Below are 21,468 nucleotides of genomic sequence, written 5' to 3' on the forward strand. Positions count from 1 at the left end.
CCCAGAGGCGGCTCCGCGCTTCAAAATGGCGGCCGGGAGGAATGTCAACGGCCGGGCTGTGAGGGAGAGATGGAGAGAGGGAGTGAGATAGAGGGAGAGACTGTGAGGGAGAGAGAGTGAGAGGGAGGACAAAACACTCACTCACTCACCGGGAGAGGAGTTTGGCCGAGCGGCGGCCATGGGCTTGCTGGGCAGCCGGCTGTCCGGGGGCCCGGTGCCCGCCCAGTGCGAGTGCAACTGCGAGCGGAGGAAGCGACGGCGGCGCTCGCGCCCGGACTGCGACTGCTCGGAGAGCGAGGCCGAGGAGCCCGGCGCCCCGCGCAGGTCAGCCAATGGCGGCGCGCCCCCGCGGTCAGCTGACCGGCCCCGCGCGCGTGCGCGCGAGGGAGGGAGGGAGGAGGAGGGGCCACGTGGGGCTCGGCGGGGCGCGCATGCGTGACAGCCAGGGACACGGGGGGGGGGGGTCACGTGGGCGGCCGTTCGTGGCAGGGTGGGTCACGTGTCTCAAGGGTTGTCAATGGTCTGTGTCACTGAGCTCTGGGCAATGGTCTGTGTCACTGAGCCCGGGGCAATGGTCTGTGTCACTGAGCCCGGGGCAATGGTCTGTGTCACTGAGCCCTGGGCAATGGTCTGTGTCACTGAGCCCGGGGCAATGGTCTGTGTCACTGAGCCCGGGGCAATGGTCAGAGTCACTGAGCCCGGGGCAATGGTCAGAGTCACTGAGCCCGGGGCAATGGTCAGAGTCACTGAGCCCGGGGCAATGGTCTGTGTCACTGAGCCCGGGGCAATGGTCAGTGTCACTGAGCCCCAGGGCAATGGTCTGTGTCACTGAGCCCCAGGGCAATGGCCTGTGTCACTGAGCCCGGGGCAATGGTCAGAGTCACTGAGCCCAGGGCAATGGTCTGTGTCTCTGAGCCCCAGGGCAATGGTCTGTGTCACTGAGCCTGGGGCAATGGTCAATGTCACTGAGCCCCAGGGCAATGGTCTGTGTCACTGAGCCCCAGGGCAATGGCCTGTGTCACTGAGCCCGGGGCAATGGTCAGAGTCACTGAGCCCAGGGCAATGGTCTGTGTCTCTGAGCCCCAGGGCAATGGTCTGTGTCACTGAGCCCGGGGCAATGGTCAATGTCACTGAGCCCCAGGGCAATGGTCTGTGTCACTGAGCCCCAGGGCAATGGCCTGTGTCACTGAGCTCTGGGCAATGGTCTGTGTCACTGAGCCCAGGGCAATGGTCTGTGTCACTGAGCCCCAGGTCAATGGTCTGTGTCACTGAGCTCTGGTCAATGGTCAGAGTCACTGAGCCCAGGGCAATGGTCAGCGTCACTGAGCCCCGGGGCAATGGTCTGTGTCACTGAGCCCTGGGAAATGGTCTGTGTCACTGACCTCTGGTCAATGGTCAGAGTCACTGAGCCCTGGGCAATGGTCAGCGTCACTGAGCCCTGGGCAATGGTCTGTGTCACTGAGCCCCAGGTCAATGGTCTGTGTCACTGAGCCCAGGTCAATGGTCTGTGTCACTGAGCCTGGGGCAATGGTCTGTGTCACTGAGCCTGGGGCAATGGTCTGTGTCACTGAGCCCAGGTCAATGGTCTGTGTCACTGAGCCCCGGGGCAATGGTCTGTGTCACTGAGCCCTGGGAAATGGTCTGTGTCACTGAGCTCTGGTCAATGGTCTGTGTCACTGAGCTCTGGTCAATGGTCAGAGTCACTGAGCCCTGGGCAATGGTCAGCGTCACTGAGCCCGGGGCAATGGTCTGTGTCACTGAGCCTGGGGCAATGGTCTGTGTCACTGAGCCTGGGGCAATGGTCTGTGTCTCTGAGCCCAGGGCAATGGTCTGAGCCCCAGGGCAATGGTCTGTGTCTCTGAGCCCAGGTCAATGGTCTGTGTCACTGAGCCCGGGGCAATGGTCTGTGTCACTGAGCCCAGGGCAATGGTCTGTGTCACTGAGCCCGGGGCAATGGTCTGTGTCACTGAGCCCGGGGCAATGGTCTGTGTCACTGAGCCCCAGGGCAATGGTCTGTGTCTCTGAGCCCAGGTCAATGGTCTGTGTCACTGAGCCCGGGGCAATGGTCTGTGTCACTGAGCCCCAGGTCAATGGTCTGTGTCTCTGAGCCCGGGGCAATGGTCTGTGTCACTGAGCTCTGGGCAATGGTCTGTGTCACTGAGCCCCAGGGCAATGGTCTGTGTCACTGAGCCCGGGGCAATGGTCTGTGTCACTGAGCCCCAGGTCAATGGTCTGTGTCACTGAGCTCTGGGCAATGGTCTGTGTCACTGAGCCCAGGTCAATGGTCTGTGTCACTGAGCCCAGGTCAATGGTCTGTGTCACTGAGCCTGGGGCAATGGTCTGTGTCACTGAGCCTGGGGCAATGGTCTGTGTCACTGAGCCCCAGGTCAATGGTCTGTGTCCCTGAGCCCCAGGGCAATGGTCTGTGTCACTGAGCCTGGGGCAATGGTCTCTGTCACTGAGCCCAGGTCAATGGTCTGTGTCACTGAGCCCCGGGGCAATGGTCTGTGTCACTGAGCCCTGGGAAATGGTCTGTGTCACTGAGCTCTGGTCAATGGTCTGTGTCACTGAGCTCTGGTCAATGGTCAGAGTCACTGAGCCCTGGGCAATGGTCAGCGTCACTGAGCCTGGGGCAATGGTCTGTGTCACTGAGCCTGGGGCAATGGTCTGTGTCTCTGAGCCCAGGGCAATGGTCTGAGCCCCAGGGCAATGGTCTGTGTCTCTGAGCCCAGGTCAATGGTCTGTGTCACTGAGCCCGGGGCAATGGTCTGTGTCACTGAGCCCAGGGCAATGGTCTGTGTCACTGAGCCCGGGGCAATGGTCTGTGTCACTGAGCCCCAGGGCAATGGTCTGTGTCACTGAGCCCTGGGCAATGGTCTGTGTCACTGAGCCCCAGGTCAATGGTCTGTGTCTCTGAGCCCAGGTCAATGGTCTGTGTCACTGAGCCCGGGGCAATGGTCTGTGTCACTGAGCCCCAGGGCAATGGTCTGTGTCACTGAGCTCTGGGCAATGGTCTGTGTCACTGAGCCCAGGTCAATGGTCTGTGTCACTGAGCCCGGGGCAATGGTCTGTGTCACTGAGCCCGGGTCAATGGTCTGTGTCACTGAGCCCGGGGCAATGGTCTGTGTCACTGAGCCCGGGGCAATGGTCTGTGTCACTGAGCCCTGGGCAATGGTCTGTGTCACTGAGCCCAGGGCAATGGTCTGTGTCACTGAGCCCGGGTCAATGGTCTGTGTCACTGAGCCCGGGGCAATGGTCTGTGTCACTGAGCCCCGGGGCAATGGTCTGTGTCACTGAGCCCGGGGCAATGGTCTGTGTCTCTGAGCCCCAGGGCAATGGTCTGTGTCACTGAGCTCTGGGCAATGGTCTGTGTCACTGAGCCCGGGGCAATGGTCAATGTCACTGAGCCCGGGGCAATGGTCTGTGTCACTGAGCCCAGGGGCAATGGTCTGTGTCACTGAGCCCAGGGGCAATGGTCTGTGTCACTGAGCCCGGGGCAATGGTCTGTGTCACTGAGCCCGGGGCAATGGTCTGTGTCACTGAGCCCTGGGCAATGGTCTGTGTCACTGAGCCCGGGGCAATGGTCTGTGTCACTGAGCCCAGGGCAATGGTCTGTGTCAATGAGCTCTGGGCAATGGTCTGTGTCACTGAGCCCGGGGCAATGGTCTGTGTCACTGAGCCCAGGGCAATGGTCTGTGTCACTGAGCCCAGGGCAATGGTCTGTGTCACTGAGCCCAGGGCAATGGTCTGTGTCACTGAGCCCCAGGTCAATGGTCTGTGTCTCTGAGCCCAGGGCAATGGTCTGTGTCACTGAGCTCTGGGCAATGGTCTGTGTCACTGAGCCCCAGGTCAATGGTCTGTGTCACTGAGCCCCAGGTCAATGGTCTGTGTCTCTGAGCCCCAGGTCAATGGTCTGTGTCTCTGAGCTCTGGGCAATGGTCTGTGTCACTGAGCCCCGGGGCAATGGTCTGTGTCACTGAGCCCCAGGTCAATGGTCTGTGTCTCTGAGCTCTGGGCAATGGTCTGTGTCATTGAGCCCGGGGCAATGGTCTGTGTCCCTGAGCCCAGGGCAATGGTCTGTGTCCCTGAGCCCAGGGCAATGGTCTGTGTCCCTGAGCCCAGGGCAATGGTCTGTGTCCCTGAGCCCAGGGCAATGGTCTGTGTCCCTGAGCCCAGGGCAATGGTCTGTGTCCCTGAGCCCCGGGGCAATGGTCTGTGTCACTGAGCCCGGGGCAATGGTCTGTGTCACTGAGCCCCGGGGCAATGGTCTGTGTCACTGAGCCCGGGGCAATGGTCTGTGTCACTGAGCCCTGGGCAATGGTCTGTGTCACTGAGCCCGGGGCAATGGTCTGTGTCACTGAGCTCTGGGCAATGGTCTGTGTCACTGAGCCCGGGGCAATGGTCTGTGTCACTGAGCCCGGGGCAATGGTCTCTGTCACTGAGCCCGGGGCAATGGTCTGTGTCACTGAGCCCAGGGCAATGGTCTGTGTCACTGAGCTCTGGGCAATGGTCTGTGTCACTGAGCCCCAGGTCAATGGTCTGTGTCACTGAGCCCAGGTCAATGGTCTGTGTCACTGAGCCCCGGGGCAATGGTCTGTGTCTCTGAGCCCCAGGGCAATGGTCAATGTCACTGAGCCCGGGGCAATGGTCTGTGTCACTGAGCCCCGGGGCAATGGTCTGTGTCACTGAGCCCCGGGGCAATGGTCTGTTGTCACTGAGCCCAGGGGCAATGGTCTGTGTCACTGAGCCCGGGGCAATGGTCTGTGTCACTGAGCCCCAGGGCAATGGTCTGTGTCACTGAGCCCAGGTCAATGGTCTGTGTCACTGAGCCCCGGGGCAATGGTCTGTGTCACTGAGCCCGGGGCAATGGTCAATGTCACTGAGCCCAGGGCAATGGTCTGTGTCACTGAGCCCCGGGGCAATGGTCTGTGTCACTGAGCCCCAGGGCAATGGTCTGTGTCACTGAGCCCCGGGGCAATGGTCTGTGTCACTGAGCCCAGGGCAATGGTCTGTGTCACTGAGCCCAGGGCAATGGTCTGTGTCACTGAGCCCAGGGCAATGGTCTGTGTCACTGAGCCCAGGGCAATGGTCTGTGTCACTGAGCCCGGGGCAATGGTCTGCGTCACTGAGCCCTGGGCAATGGTCTGTGTCACTGAGCCCTGGGCAATGGTCTGTGTCACTGAGCCCGGGGCAATGGTCTGTGTCACTGAGCCCCAGGTCAATGGTCTGTGTCACTGAGCTCTGGGCAATGGTCTGTGTCACTGAGCCCAGGGCAATGGTCTGTGTCACTGAGCCCAGGGCAATGGTCTGTGTCACTGAGCCCAGGGCAATGGTCTGTGTCACTGAGCCCGGGGCAATGGTCTGTGTCACTGAGCCCCAGGTCAGTGGTCTGTGTCACTGAGCCCAGGGCAATGGTCTGTGTCACTGAGCCCAGGGCAATGGTCTGTGTCACTGAGCCCGGGGCAATGGTCTGTGTCACTGAGCCCCAGGTCAGTGGTCTGTGTCACTGAGCCCAGGGCAATGGTCTGTGTCACTGAGCCCAGGGCAATGGTCTGTGTCACTGAGCCCGGGGCAATGGTCTGTGTCACTGAGCCCCAGGTCAATGGTCTGTGTCACTGAGCCCGGGTCAATGGTCTGTGTCACTGAGCCCAGGGCAATGGTCTGTGTCACTGAGCCCAGGGCAATGGTCTGTGTCACTGAGCCCAGGGCAATGGTCTGTGTCACTGAGCCCAGGGCAATGGTCTGTGTCACTGAGCCCGGGGCAATGGTCTGTGTCACTGAGCCCAGGGCAATGGTCTGTGTCACTGAGCCCAGGGCAATGGTCTGTGTCACTGAGCCCGGGGCAATGGTCTGTGTCACTGAGCCCGGGGCAATGGTCAATGTCACTGAGCCCGGGGCAATGGTCTGTGTCACTGAGCTCGGGGCAATGGTTTGTGTCACTGAGCCCTGGGCAATGGTCTGTGTCACTGAGCCCGGGGCAATGGTCTATGTCACTGAGCCCGGGGCAATGGTCTGTGTCACTGAGCTCGGGGCAATGGTCTGTGTCACTGAGCTCGGGGCAATGGTTTGTGTCACTGAGCCCGGGGCAATGGTCTGTGTCACTGAGCTCTGGGCAATGGTCTGTGTCACTGAGCCCCAGGGCGATGGTCTGTGTCACTGAGCCCAGGGCAATGGTCTGTGTCACTGAGCCCGGGGCAATGGTCTGTGTCACTGAGCCCGGGGCAATGGTCTGTGTCACTGAGCCCGGGGCAATGGTCTGTGTCACTGAGCCCAGGGCAATGGTCTGTGTCCCTGAGCCCCAGGTCAATGGTCTGTGTCACTGAGCCCAGGGCAATGGTCTGTGTCACTGAGCCCAGGGCAATGGTCTGTGTCACTGAGCCCAGGGCAATGGTCTGTGTCACTGAGCCCGGGGCAATGGTCTGTGTCACTGAGCCCGGGGCAATGGTCTGTGTCACTGAGCCCAGGGCAATGGTCTGTGTCACTGAGCCCGGGGCAATGGTCTGTGTCACTGAGCCCCAGGGCAATGGTCTGTGTCACTGAGCCCAGGGCAATGGTCTGTGTCACTGAGCTCGGGGCAATGGTCTGTGTCACTGAGCCCCAGGGCAATGGTCTGTGTCACTGAGCCCTGGGCAATGGTCTGTGTCCCTGAGCCCAGGGCAATGGTCTGTGTCACTGAGCCCGGGGCAATGGTCTATGTCAATGAGCCATGTGGAATGGTCTGTGTCAATGAGCCCGGGGCAATGGTCTGTGTCACTGAGCCCGGGGCAATGGTCTGTGTCACTGAGCCCGGGGCAATGGTCTGTGTCACTGAGCCCGGGGCAATGGTCTGTGTCTCTGAGCCCGGGGCAATGGTCTGTGTCACTGAGCCCTGGGCAATGGTCTGTGTCAATGAGCCATGTGCAATGGTCTGTGTCAATGAGCCATGTGCAATAGGCGTTGGAGAATTGTCTGCGCAGCACACTGGATTGGATGCCACCCACAGCGCTCCTCTTATAAAAAATAAATAAATAAATAAATAAATTAAAAAAAAATCCTGCAATTCCAAGCAATCAACAATTTGCTTTAATATCTAAAGAGCAGGGGAGTGGGACTAATTGTAGAGCTCTTTCAAGGAGCCAGCAAGATGTGCCTAATGGCCTCCTCCTGTGCTGTAAGAGCCTGTGATGGGGTGAACCTGGGGAAACTGTATCCACGTGTGGGTGAGTCCAGAACAATGGGGCATAAATAAAGAATTGAGGAGGAATTTCTTCACGCAGAGAGCAAGAATATGGAACTCGCTGCCACAAGGAGTAGTTGAAGCCGAGAGCACCGATGCATTTCCCTTATCTGGAAGGAGGAGAGCGTGCCAGGGGATCTCAGAGTCGCTGTAATTGTGACCATCTTCAAGAAAGGTGACAAGTCCGATTGCGGTAATTACAGAGGAGTTTCCCTGCTGTCTGCCACAGGGAAAGTCATCACAAGAATCCTCCTCAATCGCCTTCTCCCAGTGGCCGAAGAGCTCCTCCCAGAGTCGCAATGCGGATTCCGCCCACCAAGAGGCACAATGGACATGCTCTTCACCACACGTCAATTACAAGAGAAATGCAGGGAACAGCACCAACCGCTGTACATGGCCTTCTTTGACCTCACAAAGGCCTTCGACACTGTCAACCGTGAGGGATTATGGAGTGTCCTCCTCAAATTCAGCTGCCCTCAAAAGTTTGTCACTATCCTCCGCCTGCTTGACGACACATGCAAGCCGTGATCCTGACCAACGGTCCCACCACAGACCCAATTCACGTACGAACCAGGGTCAAGCAAGGCTGTGTCATCGCACCAACGCTCTTCTCAATCTTCCTTGCTGCAATGCTCCAGCTCACCCTCAGTAAGCTCCCCACTGGAGTGGAGCTAATTTACAGAACAAACGGGAAACTGTTCAACCTCCGTCGCCTCCAGTCCAGATCCAAGGTCGTCCCATCCTCTGTCGTCGAATTACAGTATGCAGACGACTCTTGCGTCTGCTCACTCGGAGGTCGAACTCCAAACCATCGTAAACACCTTCACCGAAGCATACGAGAGCATGGGCCTTACACTGAACATCCGTAAGACAAAGGTCCTCTACCAACCTGCCCCCGCCACACAGTACTGCCCCCCGATTATCAAAATCCACGACAAGGCCTTGGACAACGTGGACCACTTTCCATACCTCGGGAGCCTACTGTCAACAAGGACAGACGTCGATGACGAAGTCCAACACCACCTTCAGTGTGCCAGTGCAGCCTTCGGTCGCCTGAGGAAGAGAGTGTTTGAAGACCAGGACCTCAAACCCAGCACTAAGCTCATGGTCTACAGAGCAGCAGTGATACCTGCCCTGCTGTATGCCTCAGAGACATGGACCATGTACAGCAGGCACCTCAAAGCACTGGAGAGGTACCACCAACGCTGCCTCCGCAAGATCCTGCAAATCCATTGGCAGGATAGGTGCACCAATGTCAGTGTTCTTGCTCAGGCCAACATCCCCAGCATCGAAGCTTTGACCACGCTCAATCAGCTCCGATGGACGGGTCACATTGTCCGCATGCCCGATACGAGACTCCCAAAACAAGCGCTCTACTCGGAGCTCCGGCGCGGCAAGAGAGCCTCAGGTGGGCAGAGGAAACGCTTCAAGGACACCCTCAAAGCCTCCTTGAAAAAGTGCAACATCCCCACCGACACCTGGGAATCCCTGGCCCAAGACCGCACAAAGTGGAGGAGAAGCATCCGGGAAGACGCCGAACACCTCGAGTCTCTTCGCTGGGAGCAAGCAGAAGCCAAGCGCAGGCAGCGCAAGGAGCGCACGTCAACCCAAGCACCCCACCCACCCGCCCCTTCAACCACCATCTGCCCCACCTGTGACAGAGACTGTAGGTCCCGCATTGGACTCATCAGTCACCTGAGAACTCATTTTTAATGTGGAAGCAAGTCATCCTCGGTCCCGAGGGACTGCGTAAGAAGAAGATTTACATAGAATTTACAGTACAGAAACAGGCCATTCGGCCCAACTGGTCTGTACCGGTATTTACCTGAGGGGAAGCATGATGCACACGGGATGGAAAAGGGAATAACAACCACCACTGTCAGAGATCCCACTCCCGAAAGACACTGTCAGCTACCCCGCGCTCCCATCGCAGCAGGTACCGTTAGAAAGCAACTGAAGCTTCGCGCCAGTGAGCTGACGAAGGCAGAAAAAAAAGAATCAAGAGTCGAGAATTCTCGCGAGGATGTGCGCTTGCTTAGCACAAGAAAAAGTAGCTCCGCGCATACCTACATTCTAACACTTACCTCCTCCTGTAAGGCAGTTGAGATGCTTTGTCTGTTTTGGAAGAGTGCTGTCAGTAGAGCAAGTACTGGACCATTACAGAATGATGCCGATGTACAAAATGTGGATCATATACATCACAAAAATGTGACACGATCAACCGCGTGGATTTTGTTTTCATTTGCGGTGTCAGCAAGTATTTGAGAGATTCAGTGGAAGTGGACAATCTCAAACTTAAAAAAAAAAAAAAAACCGACAGCCGGATTATTTTAGTGAATCCGCTTTCTAAATAATTCTACTTTTTGCCCTAATTACATACACAGAGAAAAACTGATTGTCCAAATGAGCATGTATCAGGAAAGCGTGGGGTGGGGGGGAAGCTTGTTTGCTAATTTCCTAATGGGCGGCAGGAGCGGTCATTCCGCGGCTACCGTGCAGCCTGCATGCATGCGGGGACTCCTGCGGCCTGAAACTTGGCTGCATGCGCTTTGCAGGCACGTTTGCAGTGCTGGCTGCTGGGGTGGCGCTGTAGAGTGGCACAGCGGGAAACCACCCTCGCAGACATCCGCAGCAGCACCACCTGGACTTCAGTCGCTGTCAGGACGGAGGCCGGTTGTTGGGTGGATCGACACTTGCCTGCACCTGCGGGATTCCCTTTCCTTTCCTCCTGGTCCTGCCACTTCCTAATGGATGCCCCCCCCCACCACCCCCCCCCCCCCCTTCGGCCTTGGCAACGGTTGCTGCAGACAGGTCGAGGTGCCCTTTAATACTCTCCAGAAGTATTTTTTGTCCCCCCTCATTGTGACACTCCCCTTTAATTGTCCTCCCTTTAAATTCGATTTGCATGCAGTTTTCACCCACCGGTGATGTGATTCCGAGAATCACTGGGCTTGCATCTGGAATTCGGAAGCATTATGCAAATCAGGTTAGGCATGCAAATGGAGTTATCTTGGCACTTGGCTTTCTGGCTGTTTGTAAAGCAGTGCAAACTAGAATAGAACTGTTTTACACCGAAGGTGAAAATTCCCTCTGAAGGTGGCGGGACATATTGAGAGAGTGGTTAGCAAAGCATATGGGATCTTGGGCTTCATAAATAGAGGCATTGAGTACAAAAGTAGAGAAGTTATGCTGAACCTTTATAAAGCGCTGGTTATGCCACAACTGGAGTATTGCGTCCAGTTCTGGTCACCACACTTTAGGAAGGATGTGAAGGCCCTTGAGAGGGTGCAGAGGAGATTTACCAGAATGGTTCCGGGGATGGGGGATCTTAGCTACAAGGACAGGTTGGAGAAGCTGGATTTGTTTTCATTAGAGCAAAGGAGGTTGCGGGGTGATTTGATCGAGGCGTACAAGATTATGTCGGGTTTGGATAGGCTAGACGGGGAAAGGCTGTTCCCACTAGTTGATGGTACAAGGACTAGGGGACACAGATTTAAGGTTTTCGGCAAGAAGAGGGAATGTGAGGAAAAACCTTTTTACGCAGTGAGTGGTGAGGACCTGGAACTCGCTGCCGACGGAAGTGGTGGAAGCGGAGACACTCAATGTTTTCAAGGGGAGACTGGATAGGCACTTGAGGGAAATAAACTTGCAGGACTACGGGGATAGAGCGGGGGAATGGGACTGACTGGATTGCTCTACAGAGAGCCGGCACGGACTCGATGGGTCCTTCTGTGTCGTTATGACTCTGAGTTAAAATCCCGGCGTGGCAAGTTGGGAAATTGAACGCTCCTGGGCTATGACCAGGAAAGCTGCCGGACTGTTGTAAAAACCCAACTCGGTCACTAATGTCATCGGGGAAGAGGACCCGCAACCCTTACCTGGTCTGGCTTACCTGTGACTCTGATCCCATAAGATGTGGTTGACTCGATGCCCTCTTGGCGACCAGGGATGAGTGATAAATGCCCCTCTTGCCAGTGTCACCCACATCCCAAGAACAACATTTTTTGAAAAGGTGCTACGTAACCTCTGTAATCTACTAAAACTCTGGCAGAATTGATCTCGCCTGTGAGGCGCTGTCTCGGTTTGCAGATAAGGAATGACCACTTGTGTGTGGCCCTTCAGGGGAATCTAGGACTAGGGGTCATAGCCTAAAAATTAGAGCCAGGCCTTTCAGGAGTGAAGTTAGGAAACACTTCTACACACAAAGGGTGGTAGAAGTTTGGAACTCTCTACATCAAACGGCAGTTGATGCTGGGGATCAGTTGTTAATTTTAAATCTGAGATTGATAGATTTCTGTTAACTAATGGTATGAAGGGATATGGGGCAAAGGCGGGTAGATGGAGTTAGGTCTCAGATCAGCCATGATCTCATTGAATGGCGGAGCAGGCTCGAGGGGCCGAATGGCCTCCTCCTGTTTCGATGTTCCTACTGGTGTCTGTGAAATTGTTTCCCAACGAGAACCAGCACCTCCAGGAGTGGACGGGCAGAAGCTAAGCAGGGCTCATCTGAATTTGGATTGCCAGTGCGATTTAACATGACAGTGTATTTTGTCTGAAAAGAGTGCCGGCCGTATCACGTGCAATCATTGGAGCTAAGCCAGGGAGCCTGTGGTCTGAGCCTCTTTAAGCCGGTTTATTTTTTTCCACTGGAGAGCGACGCTAGCAAATAAACCAGGGACTTGTAAATTTAAAACAACGCAAACATCTGGCAGTGAGTTTCACAGCAGCAATTCAAGCGCCAGGGAATTGCTGCCTTCATTAAACCACTGGATCTGTGCTCTCGTGGCTTCTGACGGGAAGCAGAACATAAGCCGAGCTGCTCAGTTTGAATTACTGATTTGAGCCCAGCTTTTATAAGAAGCTGGCAAGAGACGGAGGTTTTACTGCAAGATTGATGGCCTCTCCTTTTAATCCTGTGCCTCCATCTTCAGACCTATCTCCCAACTTGGCAAGACAGTATGCCGAAGACTGCGCCAAACAATTAACTGTCTGATGCACCATCACAGTATTTTGTTTCTACTGTATTGCTATTATCTTTGTACCTAACACCAGGCTCCACTGTTCATTTTCCAGAAAGAAGCTGAAAAGCACTTCCAAGTACATTTATCAGACTCTCTTCCTCGCTGGAGAAAACAGTGATATCACCATCTGTGCTCTGGGGCAGGAATGGCATCTACACAAAATATACCTGTGTCAGGTAGGATATTGAACCCTCACTGTGTTCTGTGGGAGAGCTATGCAAAGGTAGAGGCAGCAGGGGACTGAAGATCGTAATATTTGCCACTTTTCCTGCTGGAAACGTTTTCTGACACTGGCCTATCGATTCTCTAGTTTAGTAGACGCTCCGAGGCCTTGGCAGGGTAGATGCTGGGAGGGCGTTTCCCCCTGGCTGAAGAGTCCAGAACGAGGGGGGTCACAGTCTCAGGATAAGGGGTCGGCCATTGAGAACTGAGTCTTAAATCTTTGGAATTCTCTCGCCCAGAGGGCTGTGGATGCTGAGTCGTGGAGTATATTCAAGGCTGAGATCGATAGATTCTTGGGCACTGAGGGAATCAAGGGATATGGGGATAGGGTGGGAAGATGGAATTGAGGTAGTAGATAGCTCTTTGTCGGCCGGCACGGACAAGATGGGCCGAATGGCCTCCTTCTGTGCTGTAAATTTCTATGATCAGCCATGATCTTATTGGATGGCGGAGCAGCCTTGAAGGGCCGAATGGCCGACTCCTGCTCCTATTTCTTATTTTCTTAACTGGATGAAGTGTACGAAGCTTTGATTTGAAAACTCAAGCCTACAGTGTTACAAAGCCGCCTGTTTGAGCTGATACATAATTGCAGAGCACAAATTATTAGTAGAAGCTGCTAAAGTGACAGAATTGGAAGTGTATAGCAAGCTCTGTGCCAACTTCCATTTATATACATTATCTATAATTGAGTGAGTGTCGTTTTTGAGCTACCTGATGAGAATTACCCTTAACAAGCTCATTGCTGGATGATAAGTAAGTGCCAATCGTTTTTTGAATCTTTGATCCATCTCTCGTACAAAAATTAGAGATATGGTACTTAGTACGGCCGCTGCCAACTGCACCAACTGGTGTGCGCGAACAGCAAGCAGAGGGAGACAGCAGCAACAAGGCTCCAGTGGCCTAATGGATAAGGCACGGGCTTCAGGATCCAGGGATTGTGGGTTCATGTCCCATCTGGGCTGAGCTTGGTTTTAAATAATCTTCACTCTGTGAAAACCAGTTCCTTGTCTTCGTTGCTGAAATATTGCAGGGATCAAATAGCTTCAGTCAGGGGGCTGTCTTGTAAATCACTGAAACTTAGGGGGCGATTTTGTCAATGGGGGTGCGTTGGAGGCGGGACTGCTGCTTGTCGGGTTTTCGTCCCGCCTCCATCGACTTCTGGCCAACCCACGCTCTTTTCCCTTGACTGACCTTGATTGACAGCCTAACACGCTGCGCAGGCCAATTAAGGGGAAGCCAGTTACAGAGAACGTCAGCGTATGACGTTTTGACAGATAAACTGTCATCGTTTGACAGCTCTGTGAAGCTGTTTGACATTCTCTGTAGTTTGATGAGTTCTTGTATTCAAGACTCAACAAACCACTTTTATGAGCAGAAATTAGATGGTTGTTGCATCGGAGAATGCAGCCGCCATCTGTCATCTCTGCCGGTGAGATACTAGACTCTCCGCATCCCCATTTGTTGAAGTCTGCAGGAAGAAACAAAGGTAAGTAAACATTTTCTATCACTTTTCACTCACCTCAGATACACACCTCTCCACACTTGTACCCATCACTTACCTCCACAGCGCACTTTTGCACCCCTCCGACCCCCGCAGACCCACTGCTCGTCTTGATGACCCTGGCGGGGTTTCCCGACGTCGGGAAGCCCGCGCCTCTGATGGAAAAATGGGGATAATCCTCTTAACTGCCTGGTAACTACCTGTTAACGGGCAGTTAAGTGGCTGTAATCCCCCTTCCCGCCTCCAGGAGATGGGACCCGGCGCGGGTCGGCTACCCGCCTTCTGGGAAGATGGCACAGAGGCGGGTTGGGGACGGGATGAGTACCCGCCCCCAGATTCTGCCATTTTCCCGGCAGTCCTGCCTCCCCAGGGCTGGCAAAATCCAGCCCTTAGAGCCAGTGCAAACAAGGAAACCTCTGCAAAGCCGCTTGCTTTTAGATCCTCACCTGAAGTAACGGAAATCCGGAATTTCCTTTTGCTTGCAGAAGCTGACTCGACATTTTCAACATTGTCCGGCACAGACACGATGGGCCGAATGGCCTCCTTCTGTGCCGTAAAGTTCTGTGATTCCAAGGGGAACAGTGAGGGAACTGCAGTGAGACACATAGCAGCGACAGGGAGAGCAGTGAGAGGCAGCACCAACAGGAAGAGTAATGAGAACGAATCAGCAACAGGAGGGAGCATGGTGAGAGAGACGGCAGCGACAGAGAGGGAATAGTGCGAGGGACAAGAGAGAGCCGTGTGAGCGAAACAGCAATGAGCGCAATAGCAGCAACAGAGTGAGAGAGAGCCGGAAGTAACTGAGAGAGCAGTGGCCTTAAAAGGACAGGCCAACATTACAACAGCGTTGCTGTAGAGCCACTCATTCGGCGGTGTGCAAGAAGGGCTTTCCAACGCAGTTCTTTATTATTGGTCCATTTGCTTTCAGGAACGTGACATGGAAGAAAATATGGCTGTTAGCCTCATAACTTACTGCTCCGCCACATATCCAGTTAGGGCACCTGGTTATAGTTTTAATTCATGTCAGCAGCTAACTTTCTGATTATTATTTGACAGGCCTGAAAAACAATTATAGAGCACTATTGAGAATTTAACCAACTTAATCACTCACGTTTTAACTTTTAAGAAGTTTTGGCTTCCTTATTTTTATTTTGGAAAAACACACTTTTTTAAAGGCCCAACGTGAATTGAGTTTGGCCAGTTCCCACCTGGTTGCGAGAAGGCACAGGCCGATAACTCGGAATCGGCAGTCTCACTCGGGACAGCTGCAGGAGAGGCGGTGCGGGAGATGGATGACTTTCGCGCAGTGCGTGCAGGCTGCGGTACATTGTTGCAGCTTCCACCCGTGCTCGACTTAACCTGAGTGCGTACGCCTGAAGTGGAAAGTTATTCCGATCCCCCAGCACCAGCACCTTTCAACCGGATGAACACAAATGCCGTTGCGTCCCGTGGAGGATTATCCTGCTCTCCCGCTGTAACCTTGGCGGGAGATTAGCAGAAATTCCAGAGAAGCGGCTGTTTGTGCTGTATCTCCAGGGTCTCCGCATGAAGTTACGCTGGAAAATCCAGGGAAATCGCTGCAGAAATTCTACCCGAAAGGGAGTAAAAACTCTGAGCGTACACTTGAAGTTTAATTTCCAGAGCGCTGTTACTGCCTATTTGTATTTGGCGTGGGATTTAGTTGCTGTTTGGTAAGAAAAAATTGTGCAGCTAGTCAGCCTGACATGGTGACGCGCATTAATATCAGAAATGTCGCCATCGCTGCCTCACTGAGCTGCTCATTTCACCTTTCAATATATACTCCGGCTCCCCTCCTGTGATTTTTAAATAAATCTATTTTGGATCAGTGTGAACTTTTTTTTGGGGCAGGTCAGATTTAACAGTGGATTGCCAATGAGCCCCCGACTGGTAAGATCCCAGAGAGCTTACAGCCCGTCTGTAGTTTTTGAAGGATGCCCTCTGTGGGGGGGGAGAGAGAAATCATGGCTTGTACATTGGCCTGAAGTTCAAGCGCGGGTAAAAGGGAATGCCTCGAGACTACCAGAGGGAATCGGGAAGGTTATGCCGAGTATGTGTTGCTAATTTAAGACCTGCTGTCATTTCAAATTGTGCAGGATTTTACAGAATTAGACTTATAATTACAAGGGGGCTAAAGACTGAACATTATAATATAGAAGGGAGCAATTACGTAAAAACTATCTGAACAAGAGCCAATTACTGGAAGACTACTGTGTAATTTTGCACACCAGTTTAATTCATGGATAACCTGGCTGAAGATCTTTGAAGTGAAAGTGCAGTATGTTGTATACAGTGGGTTGGATATATATCCATGTCTTTAAAGCTATACAACCCCATAAGCCAGTTACTTGCCTTTAAGATCCTAAGCTGTAAAGGAGTCTCCTACAGTGCTTTGTCAATAGCTTTTTGGAAATCTAAGTGCATGGCTTCCCTCCATTAACCTGGGATGTTACCTCCTGAAATAAAGCCAGTGAGAGAGGTCAGAAAAGACCTGCCATTCTAAGCCCATATTGGCTGTCCTTTATTAGGATACCTTCATTCTCGTTGACTCCATTAGTCTTCTGATTATTGAGATTGTGCTAGCAAGTCTTTAGTTGGCAGGTTTGGCTCTGTTCATGGGCATGTAGCTGCCAGATTTTTTTTAATTCATGGGATGTGGGCGTTGCTGGCAAAGTTGGCATTTATTGCCCATCCCTAATCGCCCCTTGAGAAGGTGGTGGTGAGCCGCCGCCTTGAACCGCTGCAGTCCGTGTGGTGAAGGTGCTCCCACAGTGCTGTTAGGGAGGGAGTTCCAGGATTTTGACCCAGCGACGATGAAGGAACGGCCGATATATTCCCAAGTCAGGATGGTGTGTGACTTGGAGGTGGTGGTGTTCCCATTGCGCCTGCTGCCCTTATCCTTCCAGGTGGAAGAGGTTGCAAGTTTGGGAGGTGCTGCCAAAGAAGCCTTGGCGAGTTGCTGCAGTGCATTTGGCTCTGTTCACGGGCCTGTAGTTGCCAGATTTGGCTCTGCCACCCTCCTTGAATATGGGAACAGCATTTGCCTGTCGCCAGTCTGTCAGATCCTCACCAGTGTTCCTTGATGCCCTAGAAATGATAGTGAGTGTTTCACAGATTGTCTCTCTGTACCCTGTACAGTGTTTCAGGCCCTTCAGCTTATTTAGATCCTTAGGTTCAGTAATGTCAGAGTCACGGGCTCACACTAAGCACGTTTAATATTGGATGGCACATGTTAGTGTCAACCGGATAACCTTCAAGAAGCAGCCAGTTTACATTTTAACCACCTTCTGTTTATCTTCATGTTTTTAAAACCAGTTCCTAGTCTAAAAATTAGAGCCAGGCCTTCCAGGAGTGAAATTCGGAACTACTTGTTCGCACAAAGGGTGGTAGACGTGGCAAACGGCAATTGATGCTGGATCAATTGTTAATTTTAAATCTGAGATTGATAGATTTCTGTTAACCAAAGGTATTAAGGGATATGGGGCAAAGGCTGGTAGATGGAGTTAGGTCACAGATCAGCCATGATCTGATTGAATGGCGGAACAGGCTCGAGGGGCTGAATGGCCTCCTCCTGTTCCTGTGTTCCTACCCAAAACAGCTGTGAATTTTCCACTGTAAATAATGGGCTTTCTTACAATTGTTTACATTTCTCCCCTGAAATCTGAACAATTGGCATCATTTTTGATGGCAATTGATTACTCGTGGCTTTGGATGGGCAACTGTTAAAATCCTCCTCCTTTCCAGTGCAGTTTATTGGCTTTTCCCTTGAATCTCGGGGAACAGAACGCGTCCAGTGAAAAAGTACGAACAGCAGAATGGCGAAGAATCAGCATTGTTCGGTTATATTTTAGCCTGCTGTGTCATGCTTTTTGCAGAGTGCGCATGTTAGTGTGGGATATAAATAAGATTGTACCTAATTCACCCTCCTGCCCCACAGCCCACCAGGGTATCTCTGAGTAGAGTTGGCCAGCGCCCTCGATATATCCTGAAAGAATTATTTCTTTTCAAACCCACCCCTCCTAATACAGTTGTTCAGATACAGAATCATGGAATGGTTACAGCACAGTAGGAGGCCATTCGGCCCGTCAAGCCCGTGCCGGCTCTCTGCAAGAGCACTTCAGCCAGTCCCACTCCCCCGCCCTTTCCCCGTAGCCCGGCAAATCTTTTGCCAATGTCCAAGATAATATTAGAAAGTGCCAGTGGTTGAGGAATGGGAGGAAGGTACTTCAGTTCATGAAGTTTCTGTGGTCATTCCCCATTCCTACACATCGGGAATAGAGCACTTCCAATGCTCAAGTCTCAGTGCACTCATTTGGTGGGGTTTGTAACTACTGTGTCAAGAAATAAGGGAATGCTGACCAGGATAGAAGGCTGCTTGCAAGAGGCTCCATCACTTGAGGAGCAAGACACCTCTAGATAGCGTGACTAGGCAGAGCCACACACAGGGTGAATCCTCATTGAGTCCTTCAGTTGGCTTGGCCTCTGAGTTTCCTACTTAACACGACTATCATAGAAACATACTTAGAAACATAGAAGATTGGAGCAGGAGTCGGCCATTCGGCCCCTCGAGCCTGTTCCGCCATTCAATGAGATCATGGCTGATCATCCAAACTCAGTACCCTGTCCCTGCTTTCTCCCCATATCCCTTGATCCCTTTAGCCTTAAGAAATATATCCAACTCCTTCTTGAATATATTTAATGAATTGGCCTCTACTGCCTTGTGTGGTAGAGAATTCCACAGGTTCACCACTCTCTGGGTGAAGAAATTCCTCCTCATCTCAGTCCTAAATGGTTTACCCCTTATCTTTAGACTGTGACCCCTTGTGCTACTGTTTGAAGCGAGTTGCCTGTCCTCTACCATGGACTGATATTAATGGCTACACTGAAAGGGATGACCAGTTACCGCCCTGCTGTGTTGGAGCGTCTTCGTGGGATCTTGCTGTGCGCAAATTGGCTGCTGCGTTTCCGACATTACAACAGTGACTGCACTTCAAAAAGTACTTCATTGGCTGTAAAGCGCTTTAGGATGTCCTGAGGTTGTGAAAGGTGCTGGAGAAATGTATCCTCAATCACTTTGGGTTGACTGTGTTGAGTTACACTGTGGTGCTATCCCCAGGCTTGTTTAGCCTGTTGGTGCTAATACATTATAGGGAAAAAAAGCAATGCATTTTAATACTGTTCGATGCGTTCCCTGTGTGGCGTCTTAACTCAGCACCTCAGATTGCTCCCACCAGTAGTGGAAAACCTGTAAGCATCATTAATTCACCCTGGTATTATGTCTTCTCCTTCTTAGGCAGTCCCTCGGAACCGAGGATGACTTGCTTCCACATTAAAAATGAGTTCTCAGGTGACTGATGAGTCCAATGCGGGACCTACAGTCTCTGTCACAGGTGGGGCAGACGGTGGTTGAAGGGGCGGGTGGGTGGGGTGCTTGGGTTGACGTGCGCTCCTCGCGCTGCCTGCGCTTGGCTTCCGCTTGCTCCCGGCGAAGAGACTCGAGGTGTTCGGCGCCTTCCCGGATGCTTCTCCTCCACTTTGTGCGGTCTTGGGCCAGTGGTGGTATTACGTAGCTCGGGGGCGGCAGGTAGAACTTCAACTTGGGCGGTATCGCATTGAGCGCCCGTTATACACCAACCAATATTCAATTCTATTGATTTCAGTAGAACTGAATATCGGGTTCGGTCTATGTAAGAAATAGAAAGACTTGCATTTCTATAGCACCTTTCACAACCTCAGGATGATCCAAAGCGCTTTACAGCCAATGAAGTACTTTTTGAAGTGTAGTCACTGTTGTAATGTAGGAAACGCGGCAGCCAGTTTACACACAGCAAGCTCCCATAAACAGCAATGTGATAATGACTAAATAATCTGTTTTTAGTGATGTTGATTGAGGGATAAATATTGGCCCCAGGACACCGGGGATAACTCCCCTGCTCTTCTTCGAAATAGTGCCCTGGGATCTTTTACATTCACCCGAGAGAGCAGACGGGGCCTCGGTTTAACGTCTCATCCGAAAAACGGCACCTCTGACAGTGCAGCACTGCACTGGAGTCTCAGCCTAGATTATTTGCTCAAGTCTCTGGAGTGGGACTCGACTCCACAACCTTCTGACCCAGAGGCGAGAGTGCGACCCCCCCTGAGCCACGGCTGACACTTTTTACTGAGAACAGGTGGCCAGTATTCCCGTTAAAGCAGCGCTCTGGAGATCCCGCACGCGCGGAAATTTGAATGTGGAAGAACAAAGTCCACCATTTCAGTGCTGGCCGTTTTCAGCTCAAATCAACATAGTAGGAAAATGACGCATCTACCAATGCACTTAGCTGAGATCGTAGTGACAGCGCTGCACCACACTCGAGCAGTCAAAGAATGATGGGGGAAAAATTCAGTTGTTTGCGCCTCCCGTTAGCGCATTAAGAGGGCGCTTATGGGGCGCAAAGCAACTAGCGCCCGGGCGCAGCGATATTTGCGCCACTCGCAAAATTAACTAGGCATTTTGCGGCGGCGCTAAACACTACCGCCACGATCTCCTGCGCTGGCAGATCGTGACATCGGTCGAGTGCGTAGCGCCCTGGACCAGATATTGAGTGGCGGCCCCTGCCTTACCGCCTGCCGCTAGCAACGACAGGTTGAGGGGAGCGTTTTGCAGTCAGGAAGGGGCTGGGGGAGCGCTATTTAAAGGCGACCGCTTCCTGCCTTTTTTTGTTGGTGACATTTTTGCACCACGCATTCTGAGAGAGAGAGAGAGACTTCTGGAGAGATTCAACGCAGTGTGAAGGAGTTTTGGATACTGAGCAGCACTTTGCAGGTTCATTTTGATTTGTCCCTCCTTGCTTCGCCGGCGCTCTGAGGTAGCGCCTCGCTGCTCGGCCTTTGCACCTTAAGACAGGTGTGAAGCGCCTGATTTAGCGCTCCAATCACTCCAGGGGCGAAAAAAGCCAAGTTTGCCGTCGGAGGCGATAATTAGCGCCAGGCGCTAAACTTTGCGCCCGGCCAATAATGGCACCCCAAATGGGGCGATACTAAATTTTTCCTCCAATGTGTCTTGATACGCTGTGTGACTGAATACTATCTGCTTAAGGACTGCTGCGGGCCGGAATGATCTGCGCTTGACTCGCCACCACCCAGTAAAGTCACCAAACCCTCTGTGTTCATTTATGTTTTACAGTCCGGTTACTTTTCAAGTATGTTCAGTGGATCCTGGAAGGAGTCAAGTATGAACTATATAGAACTGGAGATCCCAGATCAGAACATCGACACCGAGGGTACGTTTTCATTTTCGTTTTCTTTACAGGGGTTGTGAAGGTTGGTCTGCCGTTTTTCTATTACAATTGCCGTGTCGGTTTTATCTAGCATGCTGCAACAGTTTAGAACGTACGTGTGTGTGTGTGTTATCACGTTGCTGTTTGTGGGAGCTTGCTGTGCGCAAATTGACTGCTGCATTTCCTACATTACAACAGTGACTGCACTTCAAAAAGTATTCTAACAGGACT

General features: G+C 52.7%; 1 protein-coding gene across 2 annotated transcripts in view; it reads left to right on the plus strand.

Moving 5' to 3' along the window:
- Positions 1–21,468, plus strand: part of gmcl1 (germ cell-less, spermatogenesis associated) — a 103,844-nt gene continuing 82,376 nt past the window's right edge. The window contains exons 1-3 of one of the 2 annotated variants that reach the window (XM_085970904.1): positions 1–324; positions 12,290–12,413; positions 21,144–21,240. In XM_085970904.1, the coding sequence (XP_085827030.1) occupies positions 179–324; positions 12,290–12,413; positions 21,144–21,240 (367 nt within the window). In that variant the 5' untranslated portion in view covers positions 1–178. The remainder of the gene's footprint in view (positions 325–12,289; positions 12,414–21,143; positions 21,241–21,468) is intronic. The other variant, XM_085970903.1, reaches the window with a different exon arrangement.

Source organism: Somniosus microcephalus, chromosome 30, assembly GCF_052327205.1.
Source record: "Somniosus microcephalus isolate GS21.2 chromosome 30, FLI_Smic_1.0, whole genome shotgun sequence".
NCBI classification, from domain to species: domain Eukaryota; kingdom Metazoa; phylum Chordata; class Chondrichthyes; order Squaliformes; family Somniosidae; genus Somniosus; species Somniosus microcephalus.